Below are 23,831 nucleotides of genomic sequence, written 5' to 3'. Positions count from 1 at the left end.
GGTATGGCTCACCGGTTTCGTCATTGTAACGGCTCTACTCTATTGCCATTCTTCACAAATTTACTTATACGAAACTACAAACGCACTTCGCCACTAGCCTAGCATCCGTACACGTGAGAACATTTCTCTTTAATCCTTTTTCTCTTGGTGCGCCCTCTAGTGGAATTGCGCAGTATCACTACTTCACTATCACTTCAGCCAGGGATGGTCAAATCGTATTTTATTTAGACGCTTCTAACGTGCGTCAAATGAGCAAATGAGCAAAGCTCATAAAAGTACGGACAATCGCAACCATTTGAGCGGCTTTAGCGAAAAGGCAACAGCTCATGGAGAAATCACGGACTGATTTACCAAACATTCAACTGTGCATATTAGAGCTGCTGAATGAATCAATTCTTCTCGGTCCGGGAATACAATTCCTAGCATTATATAGTTTTAGGTATGATAAGTTTGTTTAAATAACTTAAAAAGCAATCCCTGTATCTAAAACACGATATAGCGAACAAGGATATTTAATTGAATTGAACTGACGCCTATTGGTGATAAAGAGCTAGATATACGGTTCGAGATGCTGGCGTTTGAAAAGCGTCGAAGAAACTAATGTGACCGTACCGTAAGGGGTGTTTAAAATTAAATTGGTCAATAAATTAATTGGCTGATAAACTCGTACAACGGCGAAAAGAGGGTTTTATTCTATTTGGATAATTTATCAAGATTATGGAAGGTATTTAAAGTTAAAGATTTACCAAATTTCCTGCATTAGTCTAATGCAACATTTCTTAAACATTTCCCGAGCGAGGCTGAGTGAATAAATTATTAAAAATATATTACTGTAAGGATAAAAGGGTGGCGTTTATTGACGATAATACTCTACAGGCGGTCCAGTGGAAGAGATGACCGTTGGTGCCGGCTTCATACGGCAGGACCGGGGTTCAAATCCCATCCAGACCGTTCCCCCGTAGTGAGGATCGACTATCGAACTACGTGGTATCAATAAGTCTAGCAAGCCAGAAATAGCAGGTATGCCCTAAAGAGAGTTGAAAGGCCAAAAAGAGAAAGAGCATCGACCGTAAATAGTTTGAAATATTCGACATATACGTCACACGAAAGGACAGGTATCAAATCCCATCTTAATCTACATCTTGCCGTACGCAGGATTGACTATCTAGCGACGGGTAAAATCGAGTCAAGGAAGCCAGCAAATACAAGCAAATGTCCGTCAGGATTGTACTAGCCATTCTGTTATGATGAAGCAAACAAATTCCTTTGAGTAATGTTTGGACAAATCATTATTTTATAAATTGTTAGTAAAGACATGAAACTCGGTGAGCGGCAAATTGCGACAAATGTACATCGTTCTCATGAATTAATGTTGTACTAAAACGTCGCATTGCCATTTCTGCAAGAGCCTTTTGGCTCAGTGTAGACGAGCATTAAGTACGAGGAATGCAAAAAAACCCACCCATCTGTCATTTGTGGTTTACCTGCCAATGAACGTGTGGAAAGAAAACTTCCGAAGAGACCAAGCGCGTCTGATGCATCTTGTGATTGTACCGTGGTTAAAGAAATATTATCAAAAGGATACCCTATAAAATAGTGGTACACACTAGAGGAATCATTTAAACGCAGAGTGTTGTGTTTATTCGCAAGCAGCGTGGTGCCTTCTTGCGTAAACCTCATGGAAAATACACCAAACATGCGCCGCAGCACAAGATCGGCAGGAGCCCCAGCGGTGGTAAGCGTTGAAGTTACTCGCACTAGTTTCTCGGAGTCTGATTGAGCCATTGTTTTTGTTTGTTCTTCATCTCTGCATGCTAGCAATCCGTTGCGCCTACGAACATGATAAAACAAGAAGCTTTCGACGATTATGGTGCCCGTGGCCAGATCAGGCAACCCATTATCGGATCCTTCCAGGAACCAACTTCATCGAACTCTAACGATGACCCATTAGCGGTTGAAATGGATATTGGCAACACGGGCATCACATTTCAGGACGCATTTTTCAATGTGCAAGGAGATTACATCAAACACGAGAGCTTGGCACCGGATGAAATTGATGACAGTGGCGAGCCGGTCGGTTCAAGTAAGTGTCGTGTGGTGGTGGGACTAAATGATGCGGCGATCAATGCACCGATTGTTACAGTTTGGCTCAATGTTTTTAGGCACCAAAAGAAGAAGAAACACCAACGAAACAGATTCGGGCGATGATTCGGGACTATCGAGAAATGTGCAGCAAAGTGTAAGTACCCCGTTGATGAGTAATGTTAATACCTAAGGACAGTTTACCTTTGGTTAGGCTGCAAAGCTGTATTCGTACCCGTTCGTATTCAGAATCGAATTCTCCATAATGGTTGACTGCCTATATTGGCTTGGTTTCCGCCGTTTGTCATTAAGGAAAACGGGCGTTGCATTATGATACAGCCTTGTGACCTTGCCTTATACGCGCTATGGTTGTAGCATGTGTAAAAGTTCCGGCAAAAAACTTTCTACATGACTCCTTTTGCAAGAGAAACGGTTTACCGAACTTCCGGGGAACATTTGAAAGCATATTACGGTCAATGTCATCATCAGGCCAGAGGTGGATTCTTCAGCTGGTATCGACGGTATCGATTACAAAGGGCTTGAAATAGCACGACTAGCTTCGCTAGAACGTGCGCAAACCGCGGAAGGCAATCTAAAAACATCCCACAACACCTGTGGATCTTGATCTCTGGATCCCCACGCTTTGATTGACGGTTCTGTGTGGCTTGTGCTGCTCTCATAGTAAAATAGTCAACGTTGTGCCAAAGGGAACGATTCGATGGGCAATTGAAGCCTCAACAAAGGTGCATTTGCCGAATAGAAAATATAGAAAGTTATGCAAAAAGCAGTCCAAACAACAGCCTAAAATTAGGCTATTCGTATTCCTGTTAAATCATATTACTAATCAACTTGTACAGATGTGAGCTATGCATTGGGGATTAGTGCAGCAGGAATTCTAACAGCATAATTTGATGGGGTTCTTCTGCTTTTTGTAACAAATGTTTTATATTATTCAAATAGTTATTACGCTTGGCGGCCTTGCTTTATAATATGTTGTTAGGCTCTTAATAAGAAGAGTCAGTCGTCACCACAGGCAAAACAACGTCTTTTGTGACACATGCAAGTAGCAATTACATGCGGTTAAAAGCGTCCCAAGCTTAGCCTTTGGATTGCATTTGGATTGCGTGCGAGACGTACTAGGAAAAAGCCACGAATTACTAGTTCAGCGAACGGTGAACCATATTTTACCCCTTGATGATAGATTACCCCCAACGTGAGCCAAGACAAAATAGTAAATAATGTTTCTTATAAAATTCTTCGTTTCTTTAGATGGTAACAATGTCATCATCCAAGTTTAGTGAGGTTTGGCAACATTTCCTAGGGCAAGGCAAAGCAGCCACATGCCAGTACTGTTCAAAAGTTATCTCCATTTCCAATGGCTCGACGTCGAACTTGAAACGGCATCTGAAAAACAAGCATCCTTCAATTACCTTTCATGCAAGAAACCAAGAGCCGATAGCGGAGGACAACGACACCTTCAACGTCGTGGGATGAAAGTTCCACGGTTGAGGCCGGTACCGCTGCATCCAAGCCAGCAAGGTACAGTAGTTCAACCGGTGCCGACGCTGTAACGAGCAAACCGTTAGGGGCGATGCAAAAGAGCCGATTGGATGAGGCGCTGCTCGATCTGATTTGTGACGAATGCTTGCCGTTTAACATAGTCGAGGGAGAAGCGTTTAAACGGTTTATTCGTTTGCTAAATCCAAAGTATGACCTGCCCCACCGTCGCACCATATCGGATGGATTGCTTAGTAACGGTTTCCAGGAAACGTTAGCGAGGGTAACAGAAAATGTAGCTCAAGCACAATTCGTAGCCATAACGCTAGACAGCTGGACGAATGCGCACGGCCGATACTGTTTGGCAGTGACGGCACATTACATTAACGATGATTTTAATTTAGTGTCCAATTTGCTAGCGTGTAACGACTATGCACGTTCACCGCAGGCCGCGGGTCGTGACATAACGGAGTGGATCAATCAGTTAGTGGTAAGGTTTAAAGTGCAGAACAAAATTCAAGCGCTAGTGACAGACAATGTGACGGACGCAGTGAAGGACGCAACGAGCGCACTGAACGTTGAGCATCTGCCGTGTTTTGCGCACACGCTAAACTTGGTCGTCCAAAATGCGTTGCGACACTCGATCCAGGAGACGGTGGACGAGATACAGCAGCTGGTGAGTTTTTTCCAAACAAACACCAGCGCGTCGGAAAGGTTGGCAGAAGCACAAGCCAGACTCCAGCTGCCGTACATGAAGCTGAAGCAAGCGGTACCGTCCAGATGGAACTCAACGTTCGACATGATGGATCGATTCCTGAGAAACAAGGATCCAATACTCGCGTGCCTGGACGGTGCGGTGGAACACAACTTACAGTTCAACGATTGGATCATTCTGGAGCAGAGCGTGAAGGTGCTGGTAAACTTTGACCACGCCACCAAGGTGCTAACGACGGACAAATCGGTCACGCTCTCGCAGACCGGGCTTCTGCCAAACATTCTGCTAACCAAAACGCAAGCCGCACTGCACGAACGTATGGAGTTCCCGGTAAAAACGCTAGCAACCTGCCTAATCGAAGAGCTGTCGAAACGATGCAAACCGTACCTGGATAGTAAGCTGGTGTGCAGGGCAATGATTCTGGACCCGCGCATGAAGGGCCACAGCTTCACCGACGATCGGCAGCGGTACGAAGCGACGTACCAAAGTTTAATTGCGTCGATTACACCGCTGAAGGTGTCCGCCGCACCACCGCCCAGCGAACCGACCGTGGCGAAACCCTTCGCAGACCCATCCCATCAAAGCCTTTTTAGCGATTTTGCTACCAGCATCAAGCGGGTCAAGAACAGCGCACAGCCCGAGGTGGCAGCAAAGCTGGAGCTGGACGAGTACCTCAAGATGGACTGCATCGAGCTGACCGAAGATCCTCTGCTGTGGTGGAAAACGTACAAAAGCCAATTTCCGGCACTGTGCCAAATTGTGCAGAAATTGTTCTGCATCCCGGCAACGTCCGTGCCACCGGAGCGCATCTTTTCGAAGGATGGCGAAATGTACGCCGCAAAACGGGCCCAACTGTTGCACGGAAAGATGTCGGAAGTTTTGTTTTTGCGGCAGAACAGCAAATACTTATCGCCACAATAGGACACCTTAACTTTGGATTTAGCAAACGAGTAAGCCCGTTTTTTTTTGTCATCGCGTTTTCATCGAAGGAGCTTTTTACGATTCCAAAGTTTGACTATTTAATTAAAATAAGAAGTAAAAGTAGACGCATCCTGTAAATTATATAAAGATCATTCACAAAACAGATAGTAAGGCGAGGATTAATAGTATAATTGTGTGTAGGTTTGAGTTGTATAAACACACGCACACACAGCACAAGACACTTATGTAGGGTTACAATGTTAATGTAGATATTTTACATTATGTATGTAGAAAGCTAGATAATTTATTCTAGAAGTTTAAAGATCCAGAAGCAAGTCTAGGAATGTATGTGTGCTGGTACAAAAAAGCACACAGATCCTCTCATGATTAGCGATCGATACCACAGAGCGGGCGAGTGATTTGTATTCTCTCTTAATGGAGTACTATTTTTGAATAAATGTCAATACTCTGGAAAAAAAGCGTTACTTGTCGTCCCTGTTCTTTTACTATACAATACATACTTCCGGTTATCGCGTGAAACGTACTCGCATGCATTTGCTAATAGCGATTATCTGGTAAAAAAAGGCTCCCAAGTCTGTACTGGATAACCGGTACGCTTGATTGAGAACATTTTCAATTTGTTAAGTTCGATACGGTCGTTTGTAACCGGTTTTTAAAACAAATTGAACTACAGGCGAGACTTGTTGTTTGCTTTCTGTGACTTTCTTTTATCCGTAGTAAATTAGTACGGGGCGGTGGCGGTATGGATGCGATTTGAACCCCGGTCCTGCCGTGTGAAGACCGGCACCGTTTATCGCCTCGGCCACCGGAGCGCCCCTTGATTGTTGATTGCTTTATGCAGCGAAATTTACAACAAAATTTGTGTGCCCTCGTAGAAGTAGCAGCAATGTTTGCGGTACTATTATCATATTGCGCATAAACCTACAACACTACAACACGACAATCCTTATTGTTGTAAAACTATAACACTGATAACATTTTAGATCACGCTGACAGTAAATGCGAATGGAACGACCAGCCAGCAAAAGGAAACATCGCTCCTCGAGATAGTTCAGCGGATCCGTCATCCAGTTCCATTCCCGGCAAATTAACAAGCTAACGAAAATCATCCGCGACATGCAAGTTGAATGTGCGTTGTTGAAGCAAAGTGTAGTCTGCTCCTTCTGGCAATGTTGTGCTAGAAACGCTTCTTCCACCAGCCAGTGGCGGATCTAATAGTAGCTCCTTGGAAGAAGCGCTAGGCGGCATGGAAGTTGAGGAGGACCATCCCTATCGCATTGAAAATGCTGACCTTGGGGGGATAGTTGATCGTCAGTTCGGAGCATCTTTCGAGCACGAGGCAGCCCCCCGCATTCGCTTAGTCCACGTACCGTACCGTTGAAACGCCCAGCGTTTGCGGCATCGCGAGTGTCAACGAAGAAAGCGTTGGACGCGTTCGAAGTTCATCTCGCAGATCCGAATCGATTTCGGGAACTGCAACAGTGGCTGTGGATGGTGGTCAGGGATGTTTGAAATTTGACTTCTCCAATTAACTATAAAATCATCGTTTCTTTTTTATCATGTTCAAATTCATGTTACAATAAGTCTTCCGAAGTTTAGCTACAACCTTATTTGTTTGTAAGTGGTTGTTAATCCAAATCACATTAAAAGTTTGAAATAAAAACTGGTTTGCTTAAACGTTCAATAAAATTTAAAATTAAATGCTTTAATGAATATTAATTTAATAAAAATGATAATAAACTGAACATCACATTAATATGTTTTGAAAGTTTAAAGCACAACAAAGTAAAACGGGGGTGATATTCCCAATATACTGAGCTTCACACAGTACAGTCACTGTGTCTTCAAGTGGCCTCGACTGATTCGCCTCTGTCTGCGTCCATATTTCCAACTGAACTCAGTGCACTGCATACGAAATTGCCACAGATAAATTTGTCATGTCCTATTCTATAAAAGAATGTGGATATTTCTATGTAGAAATTCTTAGAAAAATGTCCACGATTCATTGTTTGAACTAGTTTACGCTTCTTCAGAAGAGTGACATTACGTAGGAAAAATGTCCAACATGATCTCAAACAATGCTATGATCGTCAGCACGATCTCCAGACCCCCCGTGGAGTGATAAGGACCAAACTCCTTCTTCTTCTTCTTCCTTGGCACTACAACCTCGTTAAGGTTCAGCCTGCCATTTCTGGCTTTCTGTGACTTGATTTCACCCGTAGCAAAGTAGTCAGCCCTGCGTACGGGGAGGCAGTCTGGATGGGATTTGAGCCTCTGCCACCGGACGGCCCCAAACTTCTTCAGGGTAAAAAAAACTCGTCTTCTCGCCCTATCGAACAACTGGAAGTCCTGCCGCGCATGTAATGCCCTACCAGGCATATTAATGGTCCGCACCTCACCAGAGCACCTGTCGCGAATGGGATCAGTATATTGAAGAATGAGTTAACGCTCACTCCGCCGAACAGGGGAAGATTACGCTAGCAGACGAGATTTCATGATACTACAAATAAGCACGGAGCTGGACAACTCTCAGGGTATCTTTTGACAGCACCGATAGAGAGGGTGTCCGCGACTCAATCCAGATCCTAGAGAACGCTGGTAAATCTGCTACGCCTCCTGAAAAATGGATGCTGTTACAGACACACGAACAGCTGTTAGTAGTGTTCGGTGGCAAGATATGCTGCTGAGAAGGATTTTGCCCCATATGTGTGAAAGAACAATGGGGAGCAACCGCCCCTTTGAGGGACTTTCCGCAAGAAGACGGAACGCACTTGGTCCCGTTGAGTACAATTCGAACTAGCTCGGCCTAGGCCCCCGTACAGTCTAAAAATGGGAGCTATGAGGCTTAGCTCTCTTTTAATTACTCCACTCTAAGCCCTTAATATGACAAGCATGACTTGGTTGGGTGGCGAACAAAATTATAGGTGGAACCAACCAGGATTATTGGTTGATGTTGTTCATTTATTTAGCTTCTCAAGAAAATCTGGATAAGCTTAGTTAAGCAGTTTGGGTCGCTAGCAAACGGCTAGTGAGGACCGCCATAACGCACAGCAGTGTTCTTCCTATCCTTCCGCTAGTCATTCGCCTGCTGCACCATGTTGAACCGTTTTGTCCTGATTCAAGCGCACACTGTGTAACTGTTACTTTAGTTCAATCGGCTAACACACGCCACTTTCACTTAGTTTTGTTTCCACTGCACAAACTAATGATGTATGTATTCTTGTTTCATTACCATAACCATGCAGGGTGTTAAGGTGGGAAGAACCCCGAGTAGTATATGGCAGCACTTTAAAAAGATGCCGAACGCAGGATTGTGTATGTACTGCGGTGGGGTTTTTCGCTCGAAAGGCTCCAGTTCCAACTTGAAACGCCACCTGGAAAGAAAGCACCGTGAAATGATCGGGACGGACGCACCGCAAGGCAACCAAAACAGGGTGGAGCTCAGAACAAGCAGAAGGGAGGTGGAGGAGGAGGAGGAGGAGGAGGGATGCGATACAGGGCCAGAATTGTCAGCAGTAGGAGCCGGTCCGAATCATAATCCTCCGTATGCTTCGCGAAACGGATTCAATTCACCGGGCACGATGCAACCATCTGACCGATCGCTGGTGGTCGCAAGCAACGAAACGGCCGACGAATGCCTGCTGCAATTAATTTGCCAGGAGTGTCTACCGCTCTCGCTGGTAGAGAGTGAAGCATTTAAGCGCTATTCTTATGCGCTCAATCCCAACTACACTATACCGAGCCGTAAAGCTATGAAGCACGCTCTGCTGAATCAGAAGTACGTAGCGAGCCTCAATAGGGTCAAGCGCACGATGGCAAACGCAACGCAGGTGGCGCTAACGCTAGACGAATGGGTCAATTTGGATGGTAACAGTTTTTACGCACTGACGGCACACTACATCGATCCCAGCTGTGCCATGTGCTCGAGTTTGCTGGAGTGTTCGGAATTTTCCGTAACTCATTCGGACAGTGACGTCGCACAGTGGATGGGTAAGGTGATGGAGGATTTCAACCTAACCGGCAAGGTGGCGGCGATAGTAACGGAAAAGCGGCCAGTACTGATGTCTGCGGTACGCAAGCTAAATCTAAAGCATATGCCCTGTTTCGCGCGTACACTGAACGCAATCATTATCCACTCGATTGACGAAACGATCGGTACCACCGTCGACGAGATTAAGCGCATCGTGACGTACTTCGAGAAGAGCAGTGCAGCCACTAACAAACTGACAGAGATACAACGGGAAATGAACCTTCCGCAGCTGAAGCTGAAGCATGACGTACGATCACGGTGGAACTCAACGTACGAGATGATGGAACGGTTTTACATGAACAAAGTTCCGCTGCTCGCCTGTCTGGAGACACTGCGCATAGGGTGTGCGCTGCAAGCCAACGATTGGCTCGTCATGGAGCAAAGCATTAAGGTATTGCAAAATTTCACCTGTGCCATCAAAATAGTATCGTCGGCCAAAAGTGTGCTGCTGTCGCAGATGGGTCTGCTGGTGAAAATTTTGATCGAAAAAACGTCCACCCTAATAGCGGGTGCAGATTGGCAGCATTCGGTGCTCCGTCTGGCACGCTCGCTGGTGACGGCGCTTTCCGAACTGTTCAAACCCATCTCGATCTCGACCGGTGCGTTTATCAATCAATCGATGCTGCTGGATCCACGGATGAAGCGGCAAAGCTTTGAAAACGAGGAACAAAAGTACCAGCAAACGTACGACGGGCTCATTGAGCTGTTGGTACCGTTTTGCCAGCAGTCTTCTAGCAACAGCAGCAGTAGCAGCAGCAGCAGCACCACCATCACCACCACCGCCGCACAGAACGCCGCCACCGCCATTACCGATCCTTACCATCAGCAACTGTTTGGCGATTTTGCCAGCAAGGTGTGTTCGGAGCGCGCAACAATCAGCCCGACCGTGGTCGCGCAAACGGAACTGGACGATTACATTAAAGCACCGTACATCGGGCTGACGGACGATCCGTTGCTGTGGTGGAAGCAGCACGAGGCAAAGTTTCCGGCACTGTTTCAACTGGTCAAGAACATACTGTGCATACCGGCCAGCTCGGTTCCGTGCCAGCGCGTGTTCACCACCGCGGGCCACATTTACAATGAGAAACGGGCCAGGCTGCATCCAACCAATCTTCCGCAAAGATTGTTCCTTCAGCAGAATGGGTTTTAAGCGGGGTTTAACCAAGGGTAGCGGCAGGTTGGGTTAGCTCATGTTGAATCAGACAGTGACAGGCGTAAGAATAGTTAAGATAATTATTTCTTAAAACAGTTAGATAGACAAGAGAACCCCAGCGTGGGGTTGTACAGCGAAGCAAATCCCGTAGCAAGGAATTTAGCATTTTAGGGCAGTGTTTAAGCATAAAACCTTTATATACTTGACTTGAAGTATAGTATAGTTCTAGCTAAGTTGTCGAACCGTATATCGCTCCTGGCTTCTGCCACACTCAACGAGCATAGTTTCGTTAATCAGAGGTGTAAATAATGTTGTGAATAAACCGAAGGCAGCACTGAACCGCATTACTACTTCATTTGCTTCACACATCCGAGACCCTCGGTGCTTGGGGTAGCACAACTGCTTTTACTGCTGCCTAGCTAATTTCCTTTTGCGATTATTCTTGCGTTGTCTAAACTCCATTAAGACTTTTATTTTTTTAAATATAATATCAACTAGATTTTGAGGACGGTCTAGACGAATTGCTTGTATTAAATAGAATAGCAGAAAATAGAATGCTGAAAGAATATCGTTATTGGTATTGTTGTGTTGATCTTACCTACTTTATTATAAGCAGGTTTCGTGTCTTGGCCTGCTGTAGAAGTCCTTTAAACCGCTCACGATCGATGTTCGTCTCACCGTTTGGTGGGTGCATTGACGAAATCATTTTGCCCAACTCGTAACCGTTTTGAGAGAATATTAGCTAATATACTAAATAAGGCGGGGGGTCCGTTGGCCGAGGCGATAACGGCGCCGGTCTTCACACGGCAGGGCCGGAGTTCAAATCCCGTTCAGACCGCTTCCCCGTACGCAGAGCTGACTGCTTTGCTACGGGTAAAATTAAGTCACAGAAAGCCAGAAATGGCAGGCCGAGACCTCTCGAGGTTGTAGTGCCAGGGAAGAAGAAGAAGATACTAAATAAGCTAACTGCAAACTGGGTAATAGCTAGGCTAGTTGTTTTAACGTCTGATCAATAAATTGTTTATCTCTATCTATACGATGTACTCTGACCCTCCTCAACTGCAACTTCATGTGCCCATTGGTTGTCTCGTTTCAGGCGTCACTTGGTCGAATTATGTTTCATGCTGACCATGCTCCGAACGCTTCGATGAACGATGCAGGAGGCAGTTCGTCAAACAGCATGCCACCCCGTTCCAGCTCCCCGACGAATAATGGGCAAAGTGGTACAGATACATACGTCATTAAGGTGTTAAACAACCACTCGAATGTAGCGACCGAACAGGCACAACCACCTAAGGAACGATTAAAGGTACTGACACCTACCATACTAAATTCCAACATGAACGCAAAGTACCCCGTTGTCCATACCGCCGGTAGCACACAAACGGCGGCGAGTCAGGGTAGAGCGCACGGGGCGACGAAAACGGCAAACTGCACGCACTGCGCCTGTTTCGACAAATTCGTCAGCGACCACAATAGAAAGGTGGACCAATTCTTGGTCAAACAGCAGAAGGTTGTGAATGACATGTTTAAGCTGCAACGAGCCATCATGGAAAGGCTGCAAAGCATTGAGGGCAATTTGGAGCGGCAAACCACACAATTGCAACAAGCTAGCGTTTCGGAGCAGCCGGACGAATCGCCCCAAACGCCAATACACCCGAATGACTTTGTACAGCTGCAGTATGTGGCACACCATCGCACGCCACCTGAGGAGCAGCAGAATGAACCACAGCACCACCACCACCACCAGCTGGGCGAGTACCCGGACGAGGTGCAACTGTTCAGCTTCACCCGCATGCAGTCGGAGGAAGAGTTGAACGAGTTTGAGAAGCGTCTGGGTGATTCGGAATACTTCAAGGAAGCGTACAATTGGCTCAACTCGCTCATCATGGAAACGAACTGTGGCAACCGGATGCTGGCCGCGCTCGATCTCATGTTTGACAAAGTGTTTGTTAACCAGTGCAGCTGGACTGGCCGGTGCAAAGGTAACGCGCGAAAGGCACCGATCCGGTGCCGGCGCAATTTGCTACAGCTGTTCAAGGCGATAGGCAGCACGCGCAAGGCGATCGTTTCCCGCGCTGATGTGGAAGTTTTTTTCATCAAAAAACTAAAGCAATCGAAGCAAAGGCTGAACATACAGGGCGTGCGGAAGTCGACCTGCCACATGAAAAGAGTGCATGTGGATTGATCCTTCCAGGCGAATGGACTGTGGCGATGCGATTTTATGTTTTGCGGTTAATTTAAGTGCACGTGTTCAGAAAGTCAATTATCGTAGCATTCGCGATCAATGTGTAATAGCTTCCGTTTATATATGTTTTATTCGTAATTGTTTAAGAAATTGAGGCAAATAATAAACAACATTTTTACCACGTTTCAGTATACTGCTGCACGAGGGAGTTATTTCGGCCGGTTCTGCCGAACGGGAGGGGAAACTGTCCGATCATAATAAAAATGAAACAAAAACCTTGCTTATGATGGCAACAAAAGATGCGGTTCTCAGAAAAACCTTGACTGTGTCTCATTCAGATGCGCTGAATCATTTGCATGCAGTTTATGTACTTTTTTATAACAAAATAATAAAAATCCAGCCTCTCTTATAACGTTTAGTTCAACTGTCTGTGTTCTATCAGCAAATCGAGGCCTGTCATGTGGCCCAATAGAATTTTCTAACGTGCCATTAATATTGTTTTTTTTCTCCAGAATATCTGGTTGTAGATTCCTGAATGTCTAGTTGATCTTTAAACAGCAGGCAGGTTCTCGCGAGTAAGGTGTAGAGGGTCCTCCTCTTCATAGACGATGTCGCTCTGTGCCCTGCTAAAGTAGCTTATCAAATGGTCCAATCGAAGACATTGAAATTTAAACACTTAATGGTTGTCGGGTTTTTTTTTCTCCTTCTGATTTGTTTGCAAGACCGTTAAGATGAGCCACAAGCAAACGTTGCACTTTATCCGGCTGGTCGAGGAACGGGATGTGCTGTGGAATCGTTCCAACCCTAGCTACAAGGACACGTGGAAGCGCAGAAGCGTGCATGGATGGAGAGAGCCAGCATAGTCAATCTTCCTACAGCCAGCCTCATTCAAAAATGGAAGTCACTCAGCGGATCGTACCGGTTTTATAATGCGCGAGTGTCGCAGACCGCCGGTACCTGTAAGTGGTCATACGGTGGCGGACAATGTCGCTGTCTTGCTCAGAAGCAAATTAAATTTCGCTCGTTCTTTGGTGCCTTCAACAGCTAAAGCATTCACACCCGTATGATTTGCCTACGATGCGATGTGCTTTTTGGGTCAGATCAAGCAACAACCGTATGCCAAACGGAATACTGCAAGTAGCTTTAGTTTACACAGCTATATGTAAATAGCTTTATAAAACAAAACAACCAATATTAACAACAATGGGTTAGGTGCGCATAATAAGACTAAAAATTATTTAAAACATTTGCCAGATGCGTGCGAATATGATTCGTCGGCTCTTCAAAAGTTGCGGTTGAGGTAGGGTGAGCCAAGGTCATTCCGATGGCAACGGATGTTGCTGGATCAGTACGCCAAACGCCCCGGACCCCACATTGCCATCCACCGTTCGATCTACACGCTCCGGCGGCGGGATATAAATGCTGGCCGAATGTGCTTTACGAAGGAAATTATGCAGGTGACCAGTGGCCAAAACTATCGATCTTAAAACGTCCAGGTCCGGTTGAATCGGACCATGCAACACGAGGAATCGAATCGTATGGATTTTTATGTGCTTCCCACTCAGTGCACCGAAGCGTGGGGAAAGTTGTATCGATGTCCAAACTCCCTTGATACAGCATGCCATTCGTCTTGCGTAGAAGGAAGCTGAAAAACAGATTTGCGTTATAGTAACTTTATGTGTCCCAAAGTCCCTTCAATACGGCAATCATCCTGTACACCGAATGACCACCGTCCACCGTCCACATCGGAGACGGTACATCGAAAGAATCGCAAGAAGCTACTAAAAAACTTAATGGCAAATGAAGCCAAAACACTCGATCCCTCGCGCGCAGCTTAGCTAACCCCATAGTTCAACCATCGGATTCAGCAAAGCCGGTTTAATAAGGCGTAAAAGATGATCGAATTCGGTATTGCACATAGGCAGGAAGTCCAGTGTATCGTTGCAATGAAACTGCTGCTGCATGATCGTATTAAGATGTCCGGGTGTATTTCGCTTCAGAAAGCTGTGTCACATCCAGGTACGCATCAGTTTACCCGAGCATACCCGTTTCAGCTCGCGCATAAGCACCGCATTCAATTGTGGGGTTTGCAACCACCTGCAGCTTTCGATAGTTGTCCCTAAAATTTGAATTTAAAGCCATTTTGTGCATCAAACCATTCGCATTGTGCGCCATGCGCTTTTTTATAAGCTGTTACATACGAAAACGGGGCTTAACTTTACTGATTAAATTCTCTTAATAGGTTACCGAAAGCATTAATATAACCAACGGTGAAGACGGTTCCGTTGTTGCTCAACAAACCTTTGGTTGATTTAAAATAAAGTTTCTGTTTTTGTTTGGATTCGGTTTGACAACAGTAAAACTGACAGAGGTCAAGGTATGCACATCATAATTGACGGTTGTCAAGGTTAGTACATATATTTTTGCTCCCTACCTTTTATCAGACTGCAGGAAAAGCTTGCAGAATAATGACCAAAATTTCCACCGAAAACACAATTAACTCTTATACCAAAATAGTCAAAATAAATCTTCCGAAATACAAAAAAAGAAAGCGTCCAAAACTTTGGTTTCTTATTTGACCGCTAATTGACTCGTAAAACGCATCTTGCCGTGTGGTTGCCTTTCTATTTTATGTCACACCAACACTGGCTCACCACCTCCACCAGTAGCAGCAGCAATCTTGCTTGCAAAACAAGAAGAAGTGAAAATCTGCCGCGTCAAAAGCGAAACGTGCGTACGACGGTGGCGTACACTTTGCGATTGTAAATCTTGAAGCTGTTGCGTGGTACCGTGACCCTAGAAGCGGATTTGCTTTGCCGAAGCGTTTACCGAGTGGTGTGACACCGAAATAGTAGCGGACAGACGAGATTATCTTGATTCCCGGGATAGAAGCGCTACGCTGCTGCCGTAACAATGCCTCCAGTAGAGAAGCAGACCGAAACGGAATCGACGATTGACGATCCGACTGTGGTTGAAAAGTACAAAATTGCCGGTGATATTGTGAATAGTAAGTGTTTGTTGGTGAATTTGTTCTCGGAAAGGGAAGGCTTGCGATGAGAAAAGGGCCGTAAATCGGCTCGCGAAACGTGCGTACGTTGCAGCTTCGATTGCATCTGGCGTAGTGTCATCGGGAGCTCTGCTACCTTTCGCTTGCCTACACACATCTGTGTAAAAGCTGTCTTACTACCACATCCGAGCACGTGAACAAGGCGGTGTTACACAAAACGCGCTCCGGTTTCCTGTCGCGCAGGAGGCCACGTTTTCCGGAAGGAGTCGTTTTGCTACATTTGTTCGGTAGTATCGAAACGTGAAGGCCGGTTTCGCGTGTGAACATAGTACTTTCGTTTACGGTTGTCCCTGTGGATCCGCACACACACAAGCAGTTGGCCCAAATATTACGCCGCTGACATGATAATGTACATAGAGCTTTATAACCTCCAAAATCTGTACCACTCGTGCACACGTTTGCGAACAAAGTCAAGATTTTAAAACATTTCCTACTTGCTCCACCTTTGTGAATTGTGCAGTGTGATAGAAATCCTTCTGTCGAACGTATATTGTTAAGGACGATTAATTTGGTGTGATTTTTGTAACTCTTCCGTTTTCTATTCTAGAAACTCTTCAAACCATCATCAAAGCATGTGTTGCAGGCGCCTCAGTGAAAGAGATTTGCCTGAAGGGTGACAGTATGCTGACGCAGGAAGCGCAAAAGGTAATTTTTGTTGCTAGTCGAATGGCTCCCATGCTCGCGATATGGCAATGATAATATAAAATACTCCTTAGCTCTGCATTCGTATGAATTGTGCCGTATGAATTTGACAAGATGTGAAAATAACAGGCGGAAGGGCGAGCGTGTTGTTTGTCCGAGTGGTAAAGGTCTTCAGATTTTACCTCGCTTGTCACATCGCCCTCGGGGGGGTGTCGAAGGTTCGAATCTCGTCTCGAGCAACTCATTTTAACAATGGGGAGAAATGTCGAAAAGTTTTTGTGTGTTTGTTATTTTCCGATGATTAAAACATAAAGCTAGATAGTATTTGAAAATTCGATGATTATTTCACAATGATATATGAGGATAATACAACAAACACAGTTTATAAAAATCTGCTTTTTTAAACTTAAACAAGGAAGGTTTCTATCATTTCTAATTAATCAATTTTATTTCTCTTTCGCGTTTCATTTAATACTGTGCGCTGCTTTGCTGTTATGTAGAAATACAAGAATGAGGAGGAAATGAAGAAAGGCGTCGCCTTTCCGACGTGCCTCTCGGTGAACAACTGCATTTGCCACTTCTCGCCAGCGCGCAACGATCCGGACTATTTGCTGAAGGACAACGATGTGGTCAAGATCGATCTGGGGGCTCACATCGACGGTTTCATCGCGGTCACGGCTCACACGATCGTGGTCGGTGCAACGCCTGAGAATAAGTGTAAGGACCGTGCGGCCGACGTTGTCCTGGCGGCGTACCACGCGAGCCAGGCTGCGCTTCGTCTGCTGAAGGAGGGCACCGGTAACTACGCGGTGACGGATGCGGTACAAAAGATTGCCTCCGACTTCAAGTGCAAACCGATCGAGGGTATGCTGAGCCATCAGCTGAAACAGTTCAAAATCGATGGCGAAAAGACGATCATCCAGAACCCAACGGTGGCGCAAAAGAAGGAACACGAGAAGTGCGAATTTGAAAAATACGAAGTGTACGCGATGGATGTGCTGATCAGCACCGGTGAAGGACTCGGCAAGGAGCAGGATACGCGTGTCGCGATCTACAAGAAGACGGAGGAAAACTACATGCTGAAGCTGAAAGCATCCCGTGCGTTCTTCGGCGAGGTAAGCACTGTAGCAGCGTAAGCCATTCCGTAGCCTTAATGCTTAGTCCTAGCCAAACACACCAGGTGGCTCCTGAGTTCAAATCCATCCTCTCCCTCCTGTCCCAAGCGTGTTGATAATATAGGCACAAAGTGATTTGCATTAGTAGGCTGTGGCGACAAAAACACAATTACCCAATGATTAGAACCTACGCACTCGAGGGAATGGTTCCTCTATCTTGGCGAGAGTAATAAGGTTTCTTCTCACTCCGACACTTTCGAATTAGATCAGACGAAGTAATATGTCCTTCAAAACAGTTTTACGCTTGAGCTTTCGGCGCAGGTGAAAGGTTGCTTTGTTTGGACTTTCTCTGCTTCTCTGCGCGGAAGTCGCGTTTGGGTGTTGGGGGGACTGTACGCTTAAACCTTGGTGGAGACGCCCAATGAGTTGTATAAGATTATGAGAGCTGAGGGTAATTTTTGCAGCAAACAAACAACAAAGTTGTTTATACTTGCTTCTGTTCACACACATTATTAATCTATTTTCTTGTTTTCTTTTTCTATTTCTACAAAAAAAACGCTTAACCGCCAATCGTCGCTACCAGGTTAAAAGGAAGTACGGTTCGATGCCTTTCAATTTGCGAAACTTTGAAGAAGAAGCTAAGGCCAAGCTGGGCGTCAACGAATGCGTGACGCACAAGATGGTTGAACCCTTCCAAGTATTATATGAAAAGCATAGTAAGTATGGCAGCCATTATTACGGGCGTTTCTCGACGGCCTAAGTCAGCGGGAGTTTTTTTCGCAAGGAGAATTGCGTGTCGCTGTAGTTGGATAAGTTTCACGACCAGACACCTTGCCAGAGCGAAACCCAAGCGACTCTTGATGCTCCTCGACCCAGGTGTGGTATTTCTTTATCGAGAAAGCCCACACCTGGCCGTTGTTTATCGATTAATCACTAAATCATGATGGGATTAAATAGAAACGAGTTCAGAGTGTCGCACAGACGAATCAGTTCACGAGCAATATTAGTTCCGATCGTGTTTGGTTTCACTGTTGTTTTAAACGCACACTTTTCTCGCTCTCTCCAGATGAATACGTTGCTCAGTTCAAATACACGGTGCTCATCCTGGAGAACGGACTGAAAGTGGTAACCGGACATCCGTTCGACGAGAGCTGCTACGAAAGCGAGCACAGCGTGCAGGACGAAGAAATGAAGAAGCTGCTAGCGTCGAAGGTCGGTGCAGGCAACAAGAAGCGTCGCAGGAAGAACAAGAAGAAGGGAGCGGCCGCCGGCGGAGCCGACGATGATGCCGACGGGGACGACAGTGGCGAAGAGGAGGCGGACGACAAAAAGGACGAGAAAAAGGCATAACAGCAAAACAATGTGGTTTGACCGTTTTTGCTCGCGCCCTTCCTAGAGACAGCCTCGAACTCCAGTACACAGACACCGTTTGCCCCTCCACAATTCGTACTGATGATGATTAAAGTTTAATTCGAGTGCGTTATTCCGTACAGTAACTCACTCACAGCAATACGTCGTACTTGCAGCACACTGCCTGTTTGCCCCCTATACGCGAGCCGAACGTGTAGGGAGCCCGAGAGCCTCGTGTGAAAATATACAGTGGATCTTAAAATAGAACACCGGTAAGGCAAACTCGTACAGCGCCATCTAGCGGGCGGTGTCCTTACTTAGCTAACGATTTGAGGAGGGGGTGACAGCATGCGAACAGAGCGAGAGAGAAGAGCGATAGTTCTGGTCGCTTTTAGAAAAGCGATATAAAAACGCGAATTAACTTAAAGCGAACGTGTTTCTGTTTGTTTTTGTTTGTTTCTTGTGGAATTTAAAGTTTCTTTTTTCCTGTTCAGTTTCCCTCCTTTTATTGGTACGTTACAATCAAAATCAATTGTAACATTCCCATGCATGACAAGACTTTACTCTTTTGCCCCATCTCCGGTAGCAAAAATTGTTCCCAGCAGCTGCTGTAAGTTTGTGTTTTAAAATACATTGTTTGAAAACAAATCTCTCTCGGGTTAGAGAGGAACGCGCATCCTTATTTTTTTACACTAAATTTATGTTATTTCTTTTGAAAAATAAATCGGTTCCGTTGTCATAGTACATCTAAGCGTATTGTATTGGAAACAATCAGAGAAAATCGTGTACTCTGCCGAAGCAGAAAACAAAACTAATACTTACAGCTTGTTAGATGTGAATCGTTAGCGCAACGCAGCAAATTCGATTACAACCCGCTTCTTTATTTCATGCAATCAACAGTTAATACGCTCGGTATACCCGCTCGGCACTGGTAACGTTCCTATTTCTTTGCCGGTGTCGCTGCTGCGGGTGCCGCTGGTACATCTTTCTGGGCTGGCTGTGCATCCATTGCCTGTTTGATGGCATCGGAACCCTTCTTCGCTAATTGTCCCGCGTAGCAGGGAAGCATATGGATGAAGCGGATCGTACTTTTGACCCCCTCATTGTAGTAATGTTTCGTCACGAAGCATAGCTCTCCGCTGGAAGGAAGGGCCGGTATCTGGAACGTTTACAGGCACAAGGTGGTGGATCGAACAGGTGTGAGAAGAGTAATTCAAATAAAAGAACAAGAACAGAACACTCACATCCAAAGGAATCTGTTTCTTAACCGATTCCAGGTGCGGCTTAAGGGCGGTCCCGTATCGTTCGTACACCTTTTCGGTATTTTCCTCCCAAATGCCTTCCTGCTTGCTGTAGTAGACGGCACCACCGGCGAGGCCTACCTTGATTGCGAACCTACAGGGAAGAAACGAAGCGGATTAGTAGCTGCACGGTATGGATGTTTGTCCCGATAGAGGTTGGTGCAAGCACATATGCCGCTGCTCGACGCAAGTACCTGAACATAGCTGATTACGCTTCAAGCAGTCGAATGCCCAGCGGTGGCCAGAGAAGTCCCCCAACAACAAGAATTGCGGATTTGTGTTTTTATTTTACGTAATTTTTATCAAAACTAAATGCGACCTCTTGACGCTGTCAGCTGATTCGAGTCTGCTGTTACCGAATATAGTAACGTGGATGACACGAAGAAATAGAACAAAGAAGGTAAATTGGATATATTTTATTGATAACCTATCAATTTAGGTAAAATAGTTGTCCATGCACTATCCAACACTACAAAAAAGAAGCATAAAAAGAGTAAAATAGTAAATTGTACGTAAAGAGAATCCGGCGATATCGTTGAACTTTGGACACGATCGCGTAAACTGACACGTCCCCGAAAAGTTGCTGACATTGCTTTGACAGGTACACAAGAAGAAGATTTGTGTGCGGAAAAAACTAAACTCGGCAATTTTGTTATCAAAAGGAAAATTTCTGTAGTGCATGTAATTTTCAAAAGGACCGATTGCTAATATATTGCTGCTAGTTGTAGTAGTCCTCCGTGTATCGTAATATTTTGTAGGAGATCCACGAAAACTACTTCTACACTCAGTCGCCGTCTCAGAAAGTTGAAGAAGAAGAAGAGCAAACATTTCAGGTCGTAGCAGCAGGGCCCCGCAGAGAGTGCTTAGGTGTGGTTTTGTTTTGTCGAGCTAAGTGGTGCTCTAGTAGCGTGAAATTCCTGTGCGTACGTAGCGAATGGACGGTTTCTAGTGCCAACAGCCAATAGCGTAGTATTCCGAAGTAAAATATTGTCAATTCGTGAGTGTGTAAAGCAAAGCTCTACAAACAAAAAATGACCGGACGACTTCCAGCTTGTGTGATCGATGTAGGAACTGGGTATGTGTCATCCCCCCTGCCTGGATGACTCGAACAGTACAGATAACGGAGCGTTCATATTTTTCCGCAGCTATACAAAACTCGGCTTCGCGGCGAACAAGGAACCACAATTTATCATCCCTTCCGCTATTGCGATCAAAGAGTCGGCCAAGGTGGGCGATCAGAGTGCTCGCCGCGTGACCAAGGGAGTGGAAGACCTGGACTTCTACATCGGCGATGAAGCGTTCGATGCGACCGGATACTCGGTGAAGGTATGAGTCATATGCAGACCGCCGACAGTAGTACGTTGCTTAATCGAGCGAAATTTATCGCACTTTCTGTAGTACCCGGTACGCCATGGGCTGGTCGAAGACTGGGACCTGATGGAGCGGTTTCTGGAGCAATGCATTTTCAAGTACCTTCGTGCGGAACCGGAAGATCACCACTTTCTGCTAACAGAGCCGCCACTGAACACGCCCGAAAATCGTGAATACACTGCTGAAATCATGTTCGAAACGTTCAACGTCCCGGGGCTGTACATTGCGGTGCAAGCCGTACTAGCGCTAGCTGCTAGCTGGGCATCCCGCCCGGTCGAGGAGCGTACGCTAACCGGCATTGTGGTGGACAGCGGTGACGGTGTAACGCACGTTATCCCGGTGGCGGAAGGATACGTGATCGGATCCTGCATTAAGCACATTCCTATTGCCGGTCGCAACATTACCTCGTTCATTCAGAGCTTGCTGCGTGAGCGTGAGGTCGGCATTCCCCCCGAGCAGAGCCTGGAGACGGCCAAAGCTATCAAGGAGCGGTACAGCTACATCTGTCCGGACATTGCGAAAGAGTTTGCAAAGTATGACGCCGAGCCGACGAAGTGGATGCGCCATTACGAGGGCATCAATGCGATTACGAAGCAACCGTTCGGTGTGGACGTTGGGTATGAGCGCTTTCTGGGGCCTGAAATTTTCTTCCATCCCGAATTTTCGAACCCCGACTTTACGACCCCGCTGTCGGAGATTGTCGACACGGTCATACAGAACTGTCCGATCGATGTGCGAAGACCGCTGTACAACAATATTGTGCTGAGCGGTGGATCTACCATGTTCCGTGATTTTGGTAAATATGAGCCCGAACGTTTCCCGAAGTTCCAATTGTATTTTTAAAACACTTTAATTGTTTCATTTCGTTTAGGACGTCGGCTGCAGCGCGATATTAAGCGGAGCGTTGATGCGCGGTTGAGGATTAGTGAAAATCTTAGCGAAGGAAGAATTAAGGTATTGTTTGAGTTAAGAATCAAATGCTTGGTGATTGAATTACCCTAATCAATTGTTGGATATTCCCTTGCTCTAGCCAAAACCAATTGATGTGTCGGTGATATCCCATCATATGCAGCGATATGCCGTTTGGTTCGGGGGCAGTATGTTAGCTTCTACGGTAAGCTAAAGCAAATCATGTTAGCAATGGAAAATTGATTTTTTCTTTTAATCATTGAACGTTTTTGTCCTTCTCTCTCTCTCTACCCCAGCCTGAATTTTATCAAGTGTGTCACACGAAAGCTGCCTACGAAGAGTATGGGCCCGGTATATGCCGCCACAATCCTGTGTTTGGAACCATGACATAAGGGAAATATAGTACGTGACCACATTTGGCTTACCGATCCATACATAACGCCAGTCAAACACACACACACACACACAGTAGTGTAGTTGAATGAAATGGTCGATCATGGGCAAACTGAACACACCCGAAACGGGAAAAAGGGCTTTAAGCCCCTTTTTCGGCTAAAACATTACTATTTACCAAAAGTAATCCTGGTACGTTAGTTTGCTTCGTGTGCAAACTGGTGAATTAAGGAGTAAGTCCGCCGCAAATTGCATTTTAAAACATTTATTATTGTATACTTTTTTGTGCTGTTTTGTTTACATGCTTGTTGTAATGCAAGCAATGTTATTTCACGAAAACGATAATACGATAACTTTCATTTCCTAATCAAAAACATTGTGTCGAGCAATCGACGGTTCGAGCACGTACCCCCGTGGTAGCATTTGCAATAGAATATAAATAAGAACTTTCTTTTTAAAATTTCCCCTCCTTAAGTTAGTGGCTCCGTTGGCTACCAATGTAAGATATTGTTGAACGATACCAGTACACTCCCTTTCTCGGAAATAATTAAACAAATTTTCTAAATGAAATTCATCGGTAGACAAATAAAGCAATAGCGTGTACGAACCAGCTCTTCTAGTATTGTTGCATTGAAGATAAAAAAAGGCCCCATTTAATACCTTCCATTCGGAATAGACAGTATTGTACGCTTAACGCATCGAGCTCTTCACTTCATTTGGTTTCTGGCGGTATCGTTGGTCCGTTTTTTCCGTTCTGGTAAAATTAGTGGAATTATTGTTTCGCAAAATGTATTTCCAGAGTGCACGTAATTCGATAATAAAGTTACGTTAAGAACCTCGATTTAGCGGTGCCGTTGTCCGAATGTATACGAAAGAAGATAAAACTGGGGCTCATTCGGTTGAACAACATCACGCATCAACACAATTAATAAATTACATTGGGGTTACAAGGGTTTACATTGAAAATTTGTGCTTCCATCTTTTATAAAGATCATCCAGTTTTGCTTCGTAATTACGTTCGTTATCTTTTCTTATCTTACGACCGATTGCGATAACGGCATTGAGTTACGTGTTTG

General features: G+C 45.4%; 4 protein-coding genes and 1 long non-coding RNA gene across 6 annotated transcripts; 3 read left to right on the top strand and 2 right to left on the bottom strand.

Moving 5' to 3' along the window:
• Nucleotides 1-1,456: 1,456 nt before the first annotated feature.
• On the top strand, nt 1,457-10,993 carry LOC118509663 (zinc finger BED domain-containing protein 1-like). Its single transcript, XM_036050640.1, has 4 exons — nt 1,457-1,735; nt 1,819-2,083; nt 2,163-2,239; nt 8,482-10,993. Exons 1-4 carry the CDS (start codon nt 1,679-1,681, stop codon nt 10,414-10,416), a joined length of 2,334 nt encoding a protein of 777 aa, XP_035906533.1. The 5' UTR covers nt 1,457-1,678; the 3' UTR covers nt 10,417-10,993.
• Nucleotides 10,994-12,698: 1,705 nt separating this feature from the next.
• LOC118509792 lies at nt 12,699-15,138 on the bottom strand. The gene is made up of 2 exons (XR_004905938.1): nt 14,809-15,138; nt 12,699-14,726 (listed from the first exon to the last, which is right to left on the bottom strand). It is a non-coding gene; the product is annotated as an uncharacterized LOC118509792 (long non-coding RNA).
• Nucleotides 15,139-15,243: 105 nt separating this feature from the next.
• On the top strand, nt 15,244-19,457 carry LOC118509712 (proliferation-associated protein 2G4). Of its 2 annotated transcripts, none has more exons than XM_036050796.1 (5): nt 15,244-15,614; nt 16,222-16,319; nt 16,817-17,431; nt 18,015-18,147; nt 18,498-19,457. In XM_036050796.1, exons 1-5 carry the CDS (start codon nt 15,521-15,523, stop codon nt 18,779-18,781), a joined length of 1,224 nt encoding a protein of 407 aa, XP_035906689.1. In that variant the 5' UTR covers nt 15,244-15,520; the 3' UTR covers nt 18,782-19,457. The 2 variants fall into 2 exon arrangements, with proteins under 2 accessions (XP_035906689.1, XP_035906690.1); XM_036050797.1 differs by lacking the exon at nt 15,244-15,614 and adding an exon at nt 15,790-16,023.
• Nucleotides 19,458-19,606: 149 nt separating this feature from the next.
• LOC118509781 (MICOS complex subunit MIC13 homolog QIL1) lies at nt 19,607-20,437 on the bottom strand. The gene is made up of 3 exons (XM_036050921.1): nt 20,277-20,437; nt 20,026-20,176; nt 19,607-19,940 (listed from the first exon to the last, which is right to left on the bottom strand). The coding sequence occupies exons 1-3, from the start codon at nt 20,282-20,284 to the stop codon at nt 19,722-19,724; spliced, it is 378 nt and encodes a 125-aa protein (XP_035906814.1). The 5' UTR covers nt 20,285-20,437; the 3' UTR covers nt 19,607-19,721.
• A 148-nt stretch (nt 20,438-20,585) lies between these two features.
• On the top strand, nt 20,586-23,596 carry LOC118509710 (actin-related protein 3). Its single transcript, XM_036050794.1, has 6 exons — nt 20,586-21,157; nt 21,228-21,408; nt 21,481-22,249; nt 22,325-22,407; nt 22,484-22,567; nt 22,659-23,596. The coding sequence occupies exons 1-6, from the start codon at nt 21,114-21,116 to the stop codon at nt 22,752-22,754; spliced, it is 1,257 nt and encodes a 418-aa protein (XP_035906687.1). The 5' UTR covers nt 20,586-21,113; the 3' UTR covers nt 22,755-23,596.
• The last annotated feature ends 235 nt before the right edge of the window (nt 23,597-23,831 follow it).

Source organism: Anopheles stephensi, chromosome 3 (assembly GCF_013141755.1).
Source record: "Anopheles stephensi strain Indian chromosome 3, UCI_ANSTEP_V1.0, whole genome shotgun sequence".
In the NCBI taxonomy this organism is placed as follows: domain Eukaryota; kingdom Metazoa; phylum Arthropoda; class Insecta; order Diptera; family Culicidae; genus Anopheles; species Anopheles stephensi.
Note: the sequence above shows the minus strand (reverse complement) of the source record. Positions and strands in the feature narration are given on the sequence as shown.

Bases quoted from the DNA above. Each gene is read 5' to 3' on its own strand.
- LOC118509663 (XM_036050640.1), top strand. From the start codon at position 1,679: ATGGAAAATACACCAAACATGCGCCGCAGCACAAGATCGGCAGGAGCC. The intron at 2,084-2,162 runs GTAAGTGTCGTG...CAATGTTTTTAG, and splicing joins TGGCGAGCCGGTCGGTTCAA to GCACCAAAAGAAGAAGAAAC. The intron at 2,240-8,481 runs GTAAGTACCCCG...ATAACCATGCAG, and splicing joins CGAGAAATGTGCAGCAAAGT to GGTGTTAAGGTGGGAAGAAC.
- LOC118509712 (XM_036050796.1), top strand. From the start codon at position 15,521: ATGCCTCCAGTAGAGAAGCAGACCGAAACGGAATCGACGATTGACGAT. The intron at 17,432-18,014 runs GTAAGCACTGTA...CGTCGCTACCAG, and splicing joins CCCGTGCGTTCTTCGGCGAG to GTTAAAAGGAAGTACGGTTC. The intron at 18,148-18,497 runs GTAAGTATGGCA...CGCTCTCTCCAG, and splicing joins AGTATTATATGAAAAGCATA to ATGAATACGTTGCTCAGTTC.
- LOC118509781 (XM_036050921.1), bottom strand. The intron at 19,941-20,025 runs GTGAGTGTTCTG...TAAACGTTCCAG, and splicing joins AGAAACAGATTCCTTTGGAT to ATACCGGCCCTTCCTTCCAG.
- LOC118509710 (XM_036050794.1), top strand. From the start codon at position 21,114: ATGACCGGACGACTTCCAGCTTGTGTGATCGATGTAGGAACTGG. The intron at 21,158-21,227 runs GTATGTGTCATC...ATTTTTCCGCAG, and splicing joins GTGATCGATGTAGGAACTGG to CTATACAAAACTCGGCTTCG. The intron at 22,568-22,658 runs GTAAGCTAAAGC...TCTCTACCCCAG, and splicing joins GCAGTATGTTAGCTTCTACG to CCTGAATTTTATCAAGTGTG.